This window comes from Asterias amurensis, chromosome 4 (assembly GCF_032118995.1).
Source record: "Asterias amurensis chromosome 4, ASM3211899v1".
Taxonomy (NCBI): Eukaryota; Metazoa; Echinodermata; class Asteroidea; order Forcipulatida; family Asteriidae; genus Asterias; species Asterias amurensis.
Window position 1 is genome coordinate 14229677 of NC_092651.1, and position 20004 is coordinate 14249680.

The window sequence follows — 20004 nt, forward strand, 5'->3', positions numbered from 1 at the left end:
GCTCCCATTTTAAACCGGACCACGGGCCCAGTAATAGTGATGTTAAGAAATACTTCCCCTGATAGGCCCTTTCTACATCTACATCATAATAATAACTATAGTAGTGGCTTTTTATACGGTGTTTAAGTCCGTCACCCGGTGACACTTGGGGTGCTCCAAACATTCAGTCTTTTTCCTGCAAGTTATGTGGAGCTACGATTTTGAGGTATGATACCTTTTTCCTTTATAGTACCATTTACAAGGTGCTGTGGCGCAATATGCAGCCACTCAAACCAGGAACACCGGGGCCAACCCCCTGCTCTTTATAATAAGTGCACTGAGTTCTTTTACCTGCATTACACAACACACGGGCTCCGTGGCTTCAAGTCCCATCTAAGTGTCATGACAGGGACTCATACCCACACCCTGCCCATCAGAAACACCAGAGTCCGGCACTCTTACCAGGGCCCAATTTCATAGCGCTGCTTAACGGTAAGCAAATTTGCGTGCTTACTGTAGCAGAAAAATTTGCTTAAAGCCATTATACACTTTCAGTAAACAGTATTGTCTAAGTCCCACACTTCGTGTATCACAACTTATATATAAAATAACAATCCTGTGGAAATTTAGGCTCAATCGGACATCGGAGTCTGGAGAAAATAACGGGAAAACCCACTCCTGTTTTCGCGCTTTTCGCCGTGTCATGACATGTGTTTATAACAAATCCGTAATTCTCGTTAACGAGAATTTATATTGTTTTACCGTTTTCTCAAAAAGTAAAGCATTTCATGGACTAATATTTCAAGAGAAGTCTTTCACCATTACCTTCTGTAAACCCTGTAAATTATTTGTAAATCTGTGAACTTTTTTTTTTTTTTCTGTACCGAAAGGGTCCAATGGCTTTAAACCTTAGCGTATTTCACAGGTTAGCAGAAAAATTGGGCGGCCATATTGCGTATTTACCGTGGATTTACATTGTGACGTCATCTATTTTCGTGCGGTAAGCACTGGAGGGTTAGCATGCCTTTTTGTGTGCTTACGGTTAGCAGCGCTATGAATCGGCCGCTAAGCAGCGCTATGAAATTGGGCCCAGCTCGGCCACGACATGCCACATGTATGTATCATTTGAAAGCTGTTATTCTCATCTATTTGCTGAGCAAATAAACCCAGGTTTTAGTTTTGTTAGAAAAAGATTTATGCATGGAGCGTAACAAATTGTGACAAATTTTTGTTGTTCCATTTTTCTGTTTTCAGTGAAGGGTCGCCGTCAACTCAAAGCCTCCAAACCCAAGAAGATGTTGAAGATGGATGGGAAATGTGCAGTATACGTAGCGTGTAATAACGGCAGTACAGCGGTAGTCACGAAGGATGGAGAGTTGTATGTGTTTGGCAAGGACACCCACAATGCTGACAACAGCACAGGTGAGAAAAGATCCAATCATGTCATTCAATGACAACCACAATTCTGTTTGGACTACTGTTGAAATATTATGATGGGGAAGTTAAGTCTGAGAGTTCCAGAATGCCGTTGCTGATAATCGGCTGTCGAATATTGCCAAATGTTTGGATGATTCACAGTGAACACAAGCCCCATATTCTCGGCAGAGAAAAATAAAAAAAAAATCCAGGTCATTCGTTATATTATCTGAAACTTCTGGACTGTCTTATTCATCTTCCCATACATCGGAAGTCCTCGCTTCATCTCCAGCCCCAAGCAGCAACAGAAACAAAACCAAAAGTTACCATCTTGGCCTCAAAATGGAAATCAAAAACAAGGACAAACCATGGACAAACCCCTCTTTGCCTTTGAAATTTATTAATTATCAAGAATAAGATTTCCCCTTTATCTTTTCAAAACAGTGCCATAGGAAACTGAAAAACACTGTACAAAAGTAAAGTGTGATCGGCCATTTCCTCTTTTTTTTGCGCAATTAGAACGTTGCGTGTCTGTTAAGTGTTACAATGTTACTTATTACGTAAACTCCTTGAAACATCTCTATAGGTTTGTTAACTGATCTGAAGAATGTGAGGGTAACAGGGGTTGCCCTCGGCAAAGCACACACCTGCATCCTGACCAATAACGGCATCGTCTACACCATGGGCATCAACAACAAGGGGCAGTGCGGCAGGGGCCCCTCGCTTGGGCAGGGCACTGGGAAGGACGGTAAGAACGCAAACATCTCTGGGAAGGAGGCTGTGAGTCCGGACGATGTATGCGGTAATGGTGTACAGCCACAGGGCGGTGAATCAGCGGTTGCGCAGTTCATGGGAAGACTCGTCACAGAAGGCAAGTAACAAATATTCCACAAATGAGGAGCTATTTGATCATGCCTCTGACAACTTACTGTAGTTGCTCAATATTCTTTTTATATTTGTTTCCCCTACATACAGAACATGTAAAAAAATAGTTCTTTCCGAGTGTTGGGGGAACAAAAATTACATCCTTTATCCCCAAAGCAATTATGTACATATTAAATTATTTGCGATAACTGCTGCTATTTCCTGGATGCTAATTCGTCTCTAATCACTGGAAGTGATCTCTTGTGTAAAATCCATAAGATAAGATAGATTTGCTAGAGGTATCTAAGATGTAAATTGTTACCTTCTACCTCCACCGTTAATAAATGGAATGTTGACGCTTTCACTGATGATAACTGGACTTTTTTCTTTCTTAACCATCTTAGGTGAAGCAGTAGCGGACATCCTTGCTCCTGGTGCTGAAGATGATGCAGAAGAGGATGAGAGAGATGATGAGCAGTGTGATCATGAATGGAAGGCGGATCAGTGCAAGATCTGTTCGTTGTGTGGACTGTGTACGGGATACGGTGATGCATGCGTCAATACCTACCAGCCAGGCAGGAATCCCGGAATGTGAGAAATGTTTCTTACGTATTAATTTAACCTTCAGACAAAACTTGCACCTGCATCATACCAAATGCAACAAGATGCTGAAAAAAATAACAATAAATAAAATTAGAGACCATGTTACTATTCGCTAAATTCTGCTTTGAATTTATATTTTTATGTATTGAATTGACCTCTCACGCTTAAGTGTCAAATTATTGCACACAAGTTTCAAACTTGCGCGAGCCTAATATGCAACCTCCCAACTTAAATAGGGTCATGAAGTTTTCATGCTCTGTCCAATCATCTGAATCATCTGACAGCACCCTTGTTGACTCAATAAGGCCAATTCATGTTTAATCATTTGTTTTCATTGCACGTTTAAACATGATCGCTTCTTGGACAATCAGAAGGGATAAACTGTAAATAAGAATTATCAACATTGATTATTATTTTGTCTTTTGCAGGGTTTGTGGTTGTGGCTCTGGTGACTCGGGCTGTACCAAATGTGGCTGCTGTAAAGTGTGCGCTGGTGAGTCGCAAGAGCACCGTCGTGGCCAGGGAGGGGCTCTTCAAGCCGCCATACCCGGGGCAGTACCCGGCGGGGGTAACTTCTTCGGGGCGCTAGTTCAGCACGGTAACATCTTACAACACAAGCTGCTGGCACAGCTACGGTACGGGATGAACAAGCAGCAAGACGGGAAGCATCGACGACTAGGGTTTATCATGAATCAGGACAAAGGAAAAGGTAATCAGGGATGTGATTTTTCTGTTTTAAACCCGAAACTCCCCCCCCCCCAAACAAAAACAAAACAAAAAATCAAGATAAAACCATATGGATTACCCCAGATTGCAGAGTAGGGCTTTAAAAACCAAAGATAAATGTACATTAGCAGGCTTCGTACCCCCAAGCTTTCAAACTTGCAGGCTTTCATGCTTTGTGCTCGCAAGCTTTCAACAGCATATCACAGCCCTGGGTAGTTAACAAGAAAAGTATACAGTATGTGTAATAGGAGTTATAGATTATGAACCTCGCTGGTTGAAGGGAGAATGGAGACTGGACTGACAGAGCCCACGTTCTGCACCAATAAACATGATGATTAGGATAGTCTTAATTGATGTGCACCTGACGAACTCACTACAGTTTAATTCAATGGTGAATTTGTGTCCATCAGATGAGGGTAGCACCAGCGGTGATGATCGTGAGTTAGAGAGAGACTACGGCCAGCATGTGATGCATCCAGCAGGGCCTATTACACTCCCATCAGCTGCAACCCAGGTAGCTTGTGGCTTGCACCATTCAGGTATGAAGGCACATTATGAAAACGGGTACAATATTATTTGTCTTGGATTCCCAGTGTTGGTATTGTGACATTTTTTTAAGGTGCAAAATTCTCAATAAATCTCAAATTTTGGCTTATTTACCCATTCCTCACGGATCAAATGTCTTTTATAGTAGTCTGTTCTGTATCCTATGAAACCATTAAATTACCAAAAATGTTTTGACCCGAAATCTGAAAATTCTCAGTAAATCTCAAACTGTTGCTTGTTTACCCATTCCACACCGATAAAATGTCTTCAGTAGTCCTTTCTGTATCATAAACCATAAAATCACCCCCAAAATTTTGACCCGAAATCTGAAAATTTTGTTATGCCGGAATCGCAGATTTTTTAGATTTTGGACCAAAAACCCCAACTTACAAAAAATTCTCAGTAAATCTCAAACTTTTGCTTGTTTACCCATTCCACACTGACAAGATGTCTTCAGCCTTCATTTCTGTATCTTATGAAACCATAAAATCACCCAAAATGTTTTGACCCGAAATCTGAAAATTGTGTGATGCCGGCATCACAGATCTTTTTTATTTGGACCAAAAACCCAAACTTACAAAATTCTCAATAAATCTCAAACTTTTGCTTGTTTACCTCCTCACAGATAAATTGTGTTCAGTAGTCCTTTCTGTATCATTTGAAACCCAATAAACACTGATAAATTTCACATGGCGTGTGTGAGCGTAATGAGTAAATTAGTTGCTGTTTTGTATGTGGCTAATGGCTGCAGGACGCAGACCAATTGTATGTCTGCTTAGAGCACATTTCCATTGCTTTTGGCAACCAGTAGGGTCCGATTGCATGCGTGAATGGAACATGCATTTGTCAATGGGAAAAGTCTAATCAAATATAATCTTGGATTCCTACATACACTGACATGTACAAGGTCAATCGTGATTAATGATGGGTTTTCTACTGTTTGGTTATTTTGCAGTGGTACTATTGAAGAATGGTGAGGTGTATGGCTTTGGTCTGGGTAACCATGGCCAGCTGGGCCAGGGAGATTCTGGAAGCAGGTAAAGTCACCCCCATAACGCCCCCCCCCCCAAACCCCCACCCCCTGATTAACCCAGGAAATTCATTTTGAATTGATCACATGGCCAAGTCCCCTGCATGTCTGTACATGCAAACTGTGGTCTAAGACCTCACCACTTTTTTATTTCTCAATTCAAGGCCAAGAGTTGGACTCTTCACGCTATTTTTATTTTTTAAAGTATTAAAGACCTGCTTGAACAAAAATGTCAAGTCGTGAACTTTGCTAAATTTCATATAAAATGTTTTCAATGAATAAGGAAATCGAGTCATATGATTATAAATAGATTTTAATTGTGTAAAAAAAAGATCATTTCGAATACCCTTATCAAGCGCTTTTCTCAGAGATTGCGAAAAGCTCCATTATGTAATCACTCTCAAAACGTCTTAGTTGGGAGCTCCAATTTGTATAGCAGCTAAAAAATTCAGAAGTGTACACATATCAAAATTACATTTAAATGGTGAACAAGTACATTACAAACAAGTTAAAATACCTTTTCCATTGTAACCCATCCGCTCAAGAAGCTGTTTAATAAAATAGGAGAATCTGTAAAATAACCCATTGCATTTTCCGTTTTGGGAAGTTTAAATTGCTGTTGTCTTAGCCATGTTTCACAATGGTTGTAAAAAGTGCACGACTCTTGACAGTTAAATTGTAATCAGTTTATTTTGTTCATGGATTTTAGGTTCAGTAACGGTATGTATTGATCAGGCATTGATTTTTTTTCTTCGGATTTTTGTTTGTTAGCCTAATATATGCCTGGCAACAACAGTGTACAACTACAATCATGTAAAATAAGCCTAGTACATGCTAACAATGCACCTAAGAGCATAATAAACCTCAACATTTTCTAGGGTACCATTGTGGGTCTCATGTCCCGTGGCGTTTTGACTGCCTCGGTCCGCACTTGCCTTGTGCCTTTGCAAATTTTCCTCTTTTTTTCAACGGGCAGTTGCATGCCTGATTGATTGTGTAAGGCCCCATGTGTTACACGACTTACGTGCCCCTAAGCCATGTACATGTGTCTTTGTCATGTTTGTAGCACAACACGTTATAGGTTCTCTACTAGTAAGAATTTACAATCTTTTACCGTGGTTTATCAATATTATTTATAGCCACAGCGTGATGAAGTGTTTTAGATCTGAGTAGTGTTATTATTTGATGGAAGTTGTGATAACTAAGCCAGCTTGGTGTTCTAAACATCTTCTTGGTGACGGCTTAGTGTCCCGGTCATCTGGCTTTACTTCCTACATTAACAATGGGGGTTTCTGAAATCATCACTGGAGCCTCTGTGGTGGTTTTCGTTCCCCTCCAGACATTCTTAAGATCTTAGTTGCACATTATATTGTTCTGCTGTAGTGCATCGTGGGAAAAACAATATATTTTGTAGCCATATCATACTGGCCTTGTATGCTTTATTATTATTATTATTATATATCTTTTTTGCTTCCAGTTTTATGCTTCCAGTTTCTATTATGACTTTCCCCAAACTTACATTGTGTATTAAAGGTATTTGACACTATTGGTAATTACTCAAAATAATTGTCAGCGTAAAAACTTACTTGGTATCAAGAAATGGAGAACTGTTGATAGTATAAAACATTTTGAGAAATGGCTCCCTCTGAAGTGAAGTGACATACATGTGTAGTTTGTGAGTTTTTGAGAAAGGGGCAAATTTCTCACTCAGATATTAAAAGACTTCAGGCATGAAGCCTTTTATTTGAATGTTTTATTAAAACATTTTGAGAAACGGCTCCCTCTGAAGTGACATAGTTTTTGAATTTTGAGAGAGAGGTAAATTTCTCACTCAAATATTAAAAGACTTCAGGCCTGAAGCCTTTTATTAGGCATCTGAAAGCACACAAGTTTGTGTAACAAGGGTGTTTTTTCTTTAATTATTCTCTTGATCTTTCTATGACCAAATGAGTCTAAATTTTCACAGATTTGTTATTTTATGCATATGTTGGGATACACTAAGTGAAGTGAGAATACTGGTCTTTGACAATAACCAATAGTGTTTAGTGCCTTTCAGCATGGTTTATGCTGTGTAATTCCTCTTGTTCATTCTTGATTACCAGGACTGCCCCAGTGCAACTACAGGTACCTGAAGCTGTCACCCAGGTAGCTGCTGGTAGTAATCACACTGTCCTGCTTGGTTCATCAGGGAATGTCTATACATGCGGGAACTTCCAGGTATGGAATCTTGTTTTATTGTAATCTAAAAACAAGTAGAAACTAGAAAGGAGGTGTTTGTGACATCATAAACATCCAGCGCCCAATTTCATAGAGCTGCTTATTATAAGCAGAAATATTGCTCGAACATTTTCTGCTTAGCAAAAATATGCAGGATACCAGTCACATATTGTACATGTAACATGGTACTTCGGCTGGTGACCTTATTCTGGTAAGCATAAGCAATCAATGAAATTGGGCCCAGATCAAAAATACTGGATGTACTGGAATTCATAAATGGAAAGACAGCAATCATAAAAATGTTAACCTCAAAAGGCCATCAGAGGGCGCTCTTTGCAGTTGATAAAGTCCTTATTAGTTCATTTGCAGAGGTTAAACCCTTGTAGTCAAAATATTTCTTGCCTACTTTTTCAAAAGGACCAAATATTATGCCTTTCTAACAATCTTTCCCATCTCTTTTTTTCCTGAAAACCAGAAGGGTCAGCTCTGCCGGGCCATCCTGGAGGAGTCCAACGCCCAAGGGGCAGTGTCCCACTCCAGGCCGGGTCCCGTGCCTGACATGGGTCCCCAGTATGGGCGTAAGGCTACGTGGATAGGAGCCAGTGGGGATCAGACCTTCATTAAGGTAGATGAGGCATTGATCAACCCAAGGATGTTGGAGAACTCACTGGTCTTTGCAAACCAGAGTGTCATTGGTAAGTCAGTGGTGCCTGTTGGTTTCTTGGTAAGGTTGGTCCGTAACGGCGACTTCAGCTACAGCTACGGCTAGATCAGCGCGTCTGCCAGTGTTGAAGAATCTAGCCGTAGCTGTAGCAGAGGCCTTCGTTTCGGACTTGGTCTAATTCATCTTCATCGGTATCAATATTATGGGTGCACTACACTCGAATCTTCTGGTGTGTACCTGTCTTCGCTAAATGTCTAAGGCCAATGAAAACAACCACTGCACCTGCGTTCTGTTTACATTCAGACAGCCATGGTATAACAATATTATTTATAGACGCAGCGTAATAAAGTGTTTCACACTCTATTGTGATGGAATAGATGTTTAATAGTCATTCCAGTTTCTCGGTATCTGGGAGAAGGAATGCAGTCATTGATTTTTGCTTTGTAATAATAGTCATTCCAGTTTCTCGGTATCGTGGTATAACAATATTATTTGTAGCAACAGCTTGATCAGGTGTTATTATTATTTGATGGAAGGTGTGATAACTAAGCCAGCTTGGTGTTCTAAACATCTTCTTGGTGATGGCTCAGTGTCATGGTCATACGGCTGTACTTCCTACATTAACAATGGGGATTTCTGAAATCATCACTGGAGCCTCTGTGGTGGTTTTCGTTCCCCTCCAGACATTCTAAAGATCGTAGTTGCACACTTCATTGTTTTGTAATAGTTCATTAATGGTATAACAGTACTATTTGTAGCCATAATCCTACTGTTCTTGTATGCTTCCAGGTTATAAAAAAATGTTGTGATGTAGTGTCCATTCTCTCTCTCAGATAGCGTCTGACATGGGTCCACAGTATGGGCGTAAGGCTACTTGGATAGGAGCCACAACCATTATAGTCAGTTCTGGGATTGGATGTCGGCATTTGAGAAAATTGAGTAGACCCTGTTTTGCAGAACCTTGGCCTTGGGCAAGGCCAAAAAAATTGCCATGGTACATGTATGCTATTTCATGCATATGTTGGGATACACCAAGTGAGAATACTGGTCTTTGACAATTACCAACTGTGTCCAGTGCCTTTAATAATGAAGTAGGCATACAACAGAAAATATTGTCCCAGCCTTCAAACAGGCTCTCAAGACCCACCTTTTCACCTAGTTGGTAGCTGGTTGACAGCGTCTTTGTACTGTCTTGTTTTCCTTCATTCTTCAGCGCCTTGTATCCTTTGACAATTGTTGCGCTTTATAATTACAGTTATTATTATTATTATTATTATTATTACCATTTCAACTTGTCTAATTGTTGTTGCAGGTGTAGTTCCACGTAACGGCCTGACAGGTGTGAAGTGTCTAATGCTGAGTAGAGTGGACGGCACGTGCAATAGCTACAGCGAGCAAGAATCATCTTTCAACTTTGGCGACTCGAGTGTCTGTCTGGACCCACTGTATAATGTACTGTGGTGGTGAGTAAAAACGCCCCCGCCCTCCCTGTATCCGCGCCCTCTTTTATAATTACAATCATAATTGTCAACATAATCGTAATCATAATCAGTTCTTCTATAGCGCTTAATCACACGTCATCTTTAAGAGTTTATTATTTTGTTTCTAAAGGTAATCAGAGACGTGTTCAAAAAAAGACCCATGTATTTAACATTGTACCATGCAAAGGTACTGTGGCAAAATCTGCAACGAATCCCTTCTCTTATTGATAATAATAATAGTGGCTTCTTATATAGAGCGCATGTCTGTCACTCAGTGACGCTCAAGGCGCTTCAACATACAGTATTTTCCTGCAAGGTATGTGAGACCATGGTTTGAACTAGGAGACCTACTCCATTTATGGTTTATAAGGTGTTGTGGGGCAATATGCTGCCAATCAAATCAGGAATACCGGGGCGAACCCAGCAAGATCTTGCATTCAACATATGATTCTACTTTTCTGTTTTTCTTCTTATTAGCTTCCAGCCATCCACTGGCACAATCACCTGCCACAGTGTCATCAAGCCCTGCGTGCGTCCAATCCCCACCCTACCCTCCACCGCCTCAGTCCTGACCCCCGAGCTAGCCCTCCCTTCTACCCCATCCATACTGGTCTCTCGCTCTCACTGTGCCCTTCACATGCTGGCATGTCTGGATACGTTGACGGCCTCCCAGGAGGCCCAGTTGACTGTCACAGCGGCACAGACTGAAAAGCAGTGCATCACCAAGGTGTATACCAAGGAGGACTTCAATGCTGTCAACAGATTTGAAGGTAAGGGAGAGTGTACTGGCAGCCAGTTCCAGGCAATCTCAAGCCTTGAATTACACGAAGGACTTGGCCTTTGTTGCCCATGTTCTTAGCCTTGGTGCCCTCCAAAAGTTTCCCGCGGTCTTAAAGACATTCCAGTAGAAGTGCCCTTTGCAAAATAAAAATGGCCCTGTCCTCTCAAAAGTGAAATTCCAGGCCTGCAATCTCCAGGCAGGACAAGTATTTACACTTAAGTTTTCAGGCAGATTGTGAGACACTGTAAACAAGAAACGTATGGTGCACATTATGAAAGTGCAGTTGTAACTGTTCAACAAGTACAGGAACAAGACCACAAGGTTCTAGATACATGTACAACTGTAGTATTGCATTGTACTGACAAGTTGATAATTTCCTTCACATGTCTATTATTTCTATTCTGTAGTTTGCTTAAAATTGTTTCATACTGACTAAAACATTTTGTTCTTTGGAATTTGGCTGGCAGCCGTCCTTCTGATTGGCCCTGGCCAGCCAAAGCCTTTTAAAATCCTTCCTAGTCCGTCCAACCTTGCTAGATGAAACACAGTTAAGGAACATGGATGTTTTATACTGGTAATGATTTTGTTTGATTCTTACCTCAGGTTATGGTGGAGGTTGGGGTTACTCGGGTCATTCTGTTGAAGCTCTTAGGTTCAGTGTAGACACGGATGTTGTACTCGGTGGTCTAGGACTATTCGGTGGACGAGGGGAATACAACGCTAAGATTAAGGTAAGACCAATAATATTACACAGTTCTTAAAAGCGCTTTATCACAAAAACGAGTTTTAGACTTTGGGAAAGACTCTACTAGGGTCGAAATGTCAGGATATTAAGTGTGCTTTGCATTTATACCATATGTCCATTTGGTTGGTAAGCAGTATGCAACAGCTGATTTTATGTTCTCATTCATTTTTTAAACAGTTACATGTAGTTAGAACTATGTTTGCATTAGACATGTACGTGTAAGACCCATTTATATAGCACTGTGTAAATAGTTTATACTATCAACAGCTGCAGTGTTCTCAGCAAGTTTATAAGTTCATAATTTTGTTGAGTATGTACCAGTCTATGACCCTACCTTTATTTGTAATGTGAGGTAGTTTGATGGTACATGTACATGTTGATTCTTTGCTTTCTACAGCTGTATGAGCTAGGCACCAAGGCATCAGAGTACGAGCCTGATGGAGACCCACTTGCAGAAAGTGATGATATCACCTTTGAGTGTGGAGCACGGTAAGAAAGAGATTCCCATTGTTCTTAAAGAGGAAGGGCAATGTCAAATTCAATTTTAATTAGTATTTTGGTTTATTTTATTTGAATCAAAAAACAACCAAAAGGTTAATACATTCAAGTTTACAAAGTTAACATTTTTTAAATTAACAATAAACACGTTAAATCAATACACACACCCAAAAGCATAGTTAAGAACATTTCGTGATGTATTCATTTTCCAATATAGAGACCTCATGTGAGTGGAGGAAAACTAACAAGTATGTTAATTTGGTGTAAATTGACATTGCATTCAATACCTTTCCAAAGCATATTTTGTTAAAATCTAAAACTTCTGATGACATCATTCTGAGAAAAATAGGTCTTTACCTTTTGGGGTCTGTACAGGGCTTTTTCTGTTGATAACTGACTCTTTCAGAGTGAAATTTGAAACATGTCATCATTGGTTTTCAACAGCTAACTGGTCTTTACATTCCACAGAGGATTTTTTTTGTCAAAATGTCAAATTCAAGACTGTTTGATTAAAAATCATTGAAAGTCAGGAATGGACCAATAGTTCCCCGTATAAAAAGATACAGAAAATTGTTTCTCAGAATGATTTCATCAACTGTTTTAGATGTTTAAAATATTTGTATTTTTTAGCACATGCTAGCCGAGGGCTGTATACTTCCAAGGAATGTTACTGGCCTAAGGACCAGGGCACTAATGTAAAGTGCATTGATACGCTATTGTAAAATGCACAATATAAGAACTAGTTATTATTATTATAATAGCTGCCATGAAAACAGCATTTTGTGTCATGTTTATTTGTTTGTGTTTACAGAGAAAAGTTCCCTGTACTATTTGATGAGCCAGTGCCTCTGACTGCCGGATGTTGGTATGTAGCCTGGGCCAGGGTGAATGGTCCAAGCAGTGACTGTGGCTCAGGGGGTCAAACATCCATCACAACAGACGACCAGTGAGTAGATATACCAATCAATGTGCCAAATTTTTGACCGCGCTATAAATAGTACTTTTATTCACTTCCAGGGGTATGTGCGATTCTTCCTGCACAGTTTTAATTGGTGTTCTATCACTTTTGTTGCGCCGAAGTTTCAATTTGTTTTAGAGGTGGGTTATAACGGCTCCTTTAAAGGTCTTATTGTCCGTGATGGATTTGATGTCTTTGGTGGTAATGTGTTCCATTCTTTAATAACTGGTTTGGGTATGAATGAATACACCCACGGAAGTGATACAAATATGTTTGAGAGCGCCCTCATCGTGCGGTAAAAAATACGGCGCATTGAAACTTACAGCCCTGTTTGTCTGTTATAGTACAGCTATTATTCCTAACCTAATGGATGATAGGCCACAAATGCAGGAATACAGTAAACTCCTGATTGTTATTTTATGTTGAGTTTCTACTCCATGATGGAAATCTCAATTACGCGTTGATCAGACATTCGCTCTATATAAGAAGCCACTATTATTATTATTATTATTAATTTACTAAAACTTAAGTAATACACCAGAGTCATAGAGTCTTAAAGACACTGTACACCTTTGGTGATTGTCAAAGACCAGTATTCTCACTTGGTGTATCCCAAAGTATACATAAAATCACAAATCTGTGAAAATATGGGCACACTTGGTCATCGAAGTTGCAAGCGAATAATGAAAGAAAAAAAAACTTGTGTTGCACAAATGTGTGGATTTTCAGATGTCTTAAAAGGCTTCATGCCTGAAGTCTTTTAATATTTGATTAAGATATTACCTCTTTCTCAAAAACTATGTTACTTCAGAGGGAGACGTTTCAGACAATGTTTTATACTGTCAAAAGCTCTCCATTGCTCGTTACCAAGTAAGTTTTTATGCTAACAATTATGTTTAGTAATTACCAATAGTGTCCAGTGCCTTTAAGTGTCTTGCTTAAGGACACACACTCTGCCGCTCAGAAGCGCAAGAGCTTGAGTCCGGTGCACTTGACTGCTTGGCCACGACACGCCACGGCATGATTCATTATGATTTTTGTCTGATTGCAGAGTGACGTTCCAGTTTATGAGTTCCAAGAAGTCAAACAATGGTACAGACATCAACGCTGGTCAGATCCCACAGTTACTCTATAGGTAAGATCTGTCAACAAAAATATTGGAAGTATTCATCTAGAAGTTAAGTAGGAAGATTTCTGCTGCAGTTACTAACAAGAATAAAGCATATTGATTTTGGTTTTACCCTTACACGATGTGTGTTGAACTGTATACTCAGTACTTTCCTGAGTTCTGTGAAAAAAATCACGGGCATAAAACATAAAAGACAAACTTTATTGATCTTCAAAAGAAGAAATTGCTTACACTCAAGTGGGATTAAAACACATGACCATTGCAATTCTAGAGCAGTGTCTTACCAACTAGACCACAAAGATTGCTCGATAGCTAGAGGCAGTTCGAATCCTATGTTTTAGCAACGTTTTAATAGATGTTAAATTTGAATCAGTGGTTGAAGTTGGAGATGTCAGTAAATGTTTGAAATTGTGTTTCTGTTTGTGGGTTGGGAAGGAGTTGTTGAGAAATGACAGCTTAATAAAGTTGACATGTAGACCCATTGCAATAGAGTCAAGCATGAGTATTGTCTGCTAATGGTCTGCCATTTTTTTTGATGAAATTGTGTGTAAAGATATGGGCCCCAAGTTTTGCTAAACATTTCCTGCTAAGCGGAAATGAGCGGAATACCAGTCATAAATTGTACATGTGACGTGGTATTTTGGCTGGTAAACTCAATCTGGTGAGCATAATATTTTGTGATTAGCTACTTTTACCAGCGCTTAACAACACTCCATTTTAAAAAAAATTTCTATAAAGCATTATACAAGAACCCATTCTTCTTCTTATTGATTGATGGAAGTTGTGATAACTAAGCCAGCTTGGTGTTCTAAACATCTTCTTGGTGATGGCTCAGTGTCATGGGCATATGGCTGTACTTCCTACATTAACCATGGGGGTTTCTGAAATCATTACTGGAGCCTCTGTGGTGGTTTTCGTTCCCCTCCAGTCATTCTTAAGATCTTAGGTCCACATTTCATTGTTCTACTATAATTCATCTTAGTTTGAAATCTTAGAACAACGTTGAAAAACATCTAACCTTCAAGTTTCACAAAAAATCTTCAGTGAATAAAATATAATCATATGGAAGTAGATTAAATTTTTGCTTGACTTTTGCTTGACCTCTGCTTTCTGTTCTATCATGTTTTAGGCTACCTCAACTTGACGTTAGTTCATCAGGAGGAGTGGCGTCCCAGACAGAACCTGTTCACATTCTCACATCAAGATTCAGCAACACTGTTACCTCGGTAAATAAATCTCTTTCCAATTGTTTTCCCACTTTAAGGTGACAAATGTTTGTTCCTATTTATTGTCATCTTTTAAAAAATGTATTTATAGGGCTGTTTTTAATTGCAAGGGAACCCTGTGTTTTTTTAGGTTGTTTATATCATAGTGGGGTTTCAAGGTATAAAAGGGTTCCCACAACACCTTGTGCATTTTAATATATTGCCTTTTAGTGGTTTATCAAATTTATATTGCTATTTGTTGTCATCTTTGTAAAAATTTATTCATGAATACCTAAGACAGTTTATCCATTCTGATTGGTCGAGAGGGCATCACGTGTTTTTTTATTTATTGAATGATATAACACCAGTAAAAAGTGTTGAAACATGGGCGTGACATGCGAGCTTGCACCTGTGCTTATAAGACAGTTTCTTCGTTTCTATTGGTCGAGAGCAAGGGCTGGAACAGTTGTGCTACATCACGCAATACGCACGACACGCACAGCAATCTCCTTATAAGGAGTTGTTTACCCGAGGGCCTTACCATTTCATAGCTGGAGGGGTGTTGTGTTGAAAGAAATCATTGAACAATTATAATTTGTGCATTTATTTTACTTTTTGACCAAAAAGTGTTGATGTTTTTTGACCGAAAAGGTATTTATGAATGGGAATCAAAGTGTGTTGAATCGGTTTTTAACTAGTGGTTTAAGCCCGCCGTGGCCTGGTTCTTGATAATTTACCTCAACTTCGTCTCGGTAAAATTATCAAGAGCCAGGCCTCGGCGGGTTTAAACCACTAGTTGAAAACCTCTTCACCACACTTTGATTCCCTTATCTATGTACCCCCATACTGCGATGTGCAATTTATGTCTTATTTGTATAATTTTTGACAAATTTGTTTACCTTGTAATGCCACATAATTCAGCTCTGTGCTGCCATTTTTTTTATATTTTTTTTCTATATATATTATAAATGAAATTTTTTTTAAAATACAGGTTTGGTAGAGCAGACAAATTAGTTGCGGGTAGTCTGTGTATTTGAGCCTACATAATGTGTACATGTAGGCCCTTGTACCCGAATAAATTGTACCTACTTTTTTCCAACATGTCCAAGGACCAAATTTCATGCATGACAAATATATAAATGAATAAATTGATTTGTATTTCCTCTGTATCTAATCAACCTACAGGAAGTCTTTAAGTCACTCCTCCGTCTCCTGAACTGGAGCTGGAACAAGCTAGCCGAAGGCATCCTCGTTGCCTTGAAGCAAGGAGGGAAGAAACTGGTAGACTTCACTCTGGATCTAGAGAGACTCATGTACATCGCTACGGCTTGCCTACGGTTGCTACGGAGCTATGTGTGCGAGGTCTACCCAAGCCCTTGTAAGAAAACTGTGTTTTTGCTCGGGGAATCTAGTTATGTTGGGATAACCCTCAGTTTCTGAAGAAGACTGTTTACAATGCTTAGAAAACGAATCTTGTTGGTAAAGCGCCTTGCACAATGCTCAGTGCACTCACACAAAAGATTTGACTCTCAAAATGATGGAAATGGTGGACGCGCATTGTTAGGAGGTAAGTGCGGCATTGTGGGAGGAGTCTAAAGAATCAATAAAAGACCACGTGCATCAATTTGAAATGCTATAGGTACCTTGAAGTCACGTGTCCTTTTATGGACAACAGCTATTATCACATGGGATGGCCTCGGGGATGGCGACTTTTGAGAGTGTGACGTTATATGCACGGGGTCATAATGCAAGGGGTAATTGTTCCCGTGACAAACTCATTTTTTAAACCCTTCAGCTTTTTCCCATACGAGAAAAAAAGTAAATGTGGAATTATCAAAGGGTTCCAAAAACCAAAGGCATACTTTCCAACTAAGTATGATTTGTTTATCTTCCCAATAGCATCCATCTCCAAGAAGCACTCCCAAGATAGTGCCCTACTCCCTGAGTCCATCGCATCATGCTGTGATCTCCTACGCGTCATCCTGTCTAACTCCACGCAGCCATCTATCCAGCATCTCATGAATAGGGTAGTGATGGAGACTCAACGATTCAGGGTGCTCTGGGAGAGCATCTTGGCGGAGTGCCATCGTACCTTTGTGGCCTGCTTTCATGCCTTCTACCCGTCGTCCCAGCTCAAGTGGCTGTTCCTGTGCGACTTGCTCGGCTCAATGAGCTCGGTGAGATTTGTTTTGAGTTTTTTTTTAGTCTGCTTAGAACTATTCAATTTAATTCAAAGCATGTTTATTTCCACATGTCATCATCAAAAAGTAGTCAATAATAAATGAATTAGGAGGCATGCTCGAAAAAGCGGGGCTTTTGTCAAGGAACAGCCTACAAAACAAAACAAAACAACAGCTACACATGTACAACAGCTACAACATGTACAAGAAGTATCAACAGTGTGTGTTTATGTCAACAACTAGCAACAGCAGTAAGATGGTCATTAGTGCAACTTGTATGGGTTTTGATAAAATTGCTTTTGCATTTTTTTAAGTTACTGATTATATGGATATGTCATCATGACATTTGGTTAGATGCCAACAGCGTTGTTCACTGATAATTTGTTCCTCTCCATCTTGCAGTCGGATCAACTGGAGCCCAACGGCAACCTCTTAGCGGCCGTCTTAGAAGCCCTCTGCCACCCCTCCGTTCATCTCTCCAGCGTTCTACCAATCCTCAGGGATAGAGACTGTGAGCCCAGCATCGTCCTGACTAAGCAGTGCTCCATGGAGGATGCGTCACCGTCTGCTGCCATCGCCGGCACCGACGTGAGTCCAAACCCAGTGGCACTGGTTACCTTAATGGAGGAACGAATTCAGGTTTGCATGCAACTAACCCTCTATGGCCCTTTTCCAAATCCACAGCTTTCGGATTCGGCTCAGGCTAATTATTCGGCTCAGGCTAGCTAGTTCCTTCGGTTGTTTTGACTGTACACATGCTATGCGTTCAGGGCTTCAGAACAGAGAACAGAGCCTGAAGCCGAATCCAAAGCCAAAGTCAGGGATTGGAAAAGGACCTATGTTGAGTTTCTGTGGATGGGTAGGCTTAAGGGGCCATCTTCATGATCAAAGCATTGCCCTTAATTTCATAGAGCTGCTTCTACACAAAAATAAGCTAAGCTTGAAGCAAAACTATTCTAATGAGAATAAGGTACAATTTTTGACTGGCATCCTGCTCATTATTGCTGAACAGGAATTTTTGTAAGCAGTATTTGCTGTTTGAGCAACTCTATGAAATAAGGACATGGCCAGTGGCTGTATATACATGTAGAATTATAAACTCTTACCCAGTTACTGTTCTTGCTTGCCCTACCTCCACATCATAAGTATGAAAGGTGTGCGCTTGTGTCGCAGTAACTGGGTGAGAATTCATAATGATGCTTTGATCACGATGACTTGGTCCCTCTAACTTACCCATGTCTCAAAAACTCGCTACTCACGCTGTTACTAATCTAAGCTAACCTCACCAAAACTAACTTCACACTTACCACAAAATAAACAAGAACAAAAATAGTCAAATTATTTTGAATGATTTTGTTCAAGTTGATCTTTTGCATCACTGGACACGTTGGGTAACTACTCAACATACACAACAACTGCCTCTGAATTAACATAATTTTTGAGATTGAGGTACATTCTCACTTAAATATTTGAAAATGAGAAAGATTTCAGGCCTGAAGCCTTTTTAAGGGATCGGAAATCACGGGTGTTTTTCTTACATTATTTTCTTTCAACTTTGATGACCAAATTAGTCAAATTTTTCAAAAATTTGTTATTTTATGCTTATGTTGGGATACACCAAGTTGTGACTTGTAGAGGCACAAGTGATGCTAAGAACATTTCCTGCTGAAACAGGCACACAAATTTATTGACTGGTTAAAAACAATCTCTGATTTTAGGGCCTGTGGTTTTGCTGTTGGAATTCAACTCATTCAAAAACAGTTTACTTCTGCATTTCCTGCATGATTCTTAAAGGAACACGTTGCCTTGGATCGGTCGAGTTGGTCTTTGAAAAGCGTTTGTAACCGTTTTTTATAAAATGCGTATGGGGAGAAAGATGTTGTAAAAGTAGAATACAATGATCCACACAAACATGCCTCGAAATTGCGTGGTTTTCCTTTTACCTTGTCGACTAACACGTCGGCCATTTATGGGGGTCAAAATTTTGACTCCCATAAATGGCCGACCATGTTAGTTCGCACAGTAGAAGGAAAACCACGCAATTTCGAGGCAAACTTGTGTGGATCATTGTATTCTACTTTTAAAACATCTTTCCAACCATATGCATTTTATAAAAAACGGTTACAAACGCTTTTGTTTTGACCAACTCGTCCGATCCAAGGCAACGTGTTCCTTTAACACACTTGATTCTTAACTCACTTGATTCTTAACTCACTTGATTCTTAACTCACTTGATTATGATCTTCATGTAGGTGCACAGTTAACTGCTTCACTGCCACTAACCGTTTAACCTAGTGTTCTATTTTTCACATAATGCACAATGTTTAAATGCACTGGACACTATTGGTACTTACTCAAAATAATTGTTAGCATAAAAATTCCTTATTATTCTGTTTCCAGCTTGATGGTGTCAGACAAAGCCCAAACTTTCATGACATTCTTGACAGGTTGTTGAATGTACTCATCAGTCCCGTACAGCAAGCCTTGGAAAAGGTAAGACTGGCCAATGGTATTCAATGTTTTCATATAAGTTATGTACGACACAAATCCCCCTCTAGTTAATTTGTCTTTGTTCAACCCCAAATTATTTAAATTTTGCAAAGTCAGCTTCCCTTGCGGTTTATTATTTGATAACCTTTATATTTTAGTGATTAATATTTGATGAAGATTTTATTTGTCATATTTGTTTTCAATTCCCAGAAGCAGCCAACCAGTTACCCTCTACTAGTCTCCAATACCAGCCGTCTTCTTGCTTGTGTCATTGCAGAACTTTCTGCCTCGGCCATCTCCTCAGATGTAAGTATCCAGATAGGTGACAGGTTTCGAAATTCATCTTTGAAAGGGCAAGGCAGTTTTCAAAAATCTGTAAGTCATTTGGAAACTTTGAAAAAGGGCACCAAGGCCATTACCAGGGCAACGGACGCCGTGGCCTCTGTGGCCTGCGTGTAATTCCAGGCATGAGGAGAGCCAGATTTCATTTCG

General features: G+C 39.8%; 1 protein-coding gene across 2 annotated transcripts in view; it reads left to right on the forward strand.

The window, feature by feature from the left end:
• LOC139935669 (E3 ubiquitin-protein ligase MYCBP2-like) overlaps window positions 1–20004 on the forward strand; it is a 104035-nt gene that overhangs the window by 40494 nt on the left and 43537 nt on the right. The window contains exons 13-32 of one of the 2 annotated variants that reach the window (XM_071930178.1): window positions 1234–1401; window positions 1982–2266; window positions 2664–2850; window positions 3291–3571; window positions 3999–4127; window positions 5090–5171; window positions 7267–7381; window positions 7857–8076; window positions 9358–9508; window positions 10004–10296; window positions 10911–11038; window positions 11450–11541; window positions 12362–12496; window positions 13560–13643; window positions 14767–14863; window positions 16028–16220; window positions 16742–17019; window positions 17425–17661; window positions 19423–19515; window positions 19723–19818. In XM_071930178.1, the coding sequence (XP_071786279.1) occupies window positions 1234–1401; window positions 1982–2266; window positions 2664–2850; window positions 3291–3571; window positions 3999–4127; window positions 5090–5171; window positions 7267–7381; window positions 7857–8076; window positions 9358–9508; window positions 10004–10296; window positions 10911–11038; window positions 11450–11541; window positions 12362–12496; window positions 13560–13643; window positions 14767–14863; window positions 16028–16220; window positions 16742–17019; window positions 17425–17661; window positions 19423–19515; window positions 19723–19818 (3344 nt within the window). The remainder of the gene's footprint in view (window positions 1–1233; window positions 1402–1981; window positions 2267–2663; window positions 2851–3290; window positions 3572–3998; window positions 4128–5089; window positions 5172–7266; window positions 7382–7856; window positions 8077–9357; window positions 9509–10003; window positions 10297–10910; window positions 11039–11449; window positions 11542–12361; window positions 12497–13559; window positions 13644–14766; window positions 14864–16027; window positions 16221–16741; window positions 17020–17424; window positions 17662–19422; window positions 19516–19722; window positions 19819–20004) is intronic. The other variant, XM_071930179.1, reaches the window with a different exon arrangement.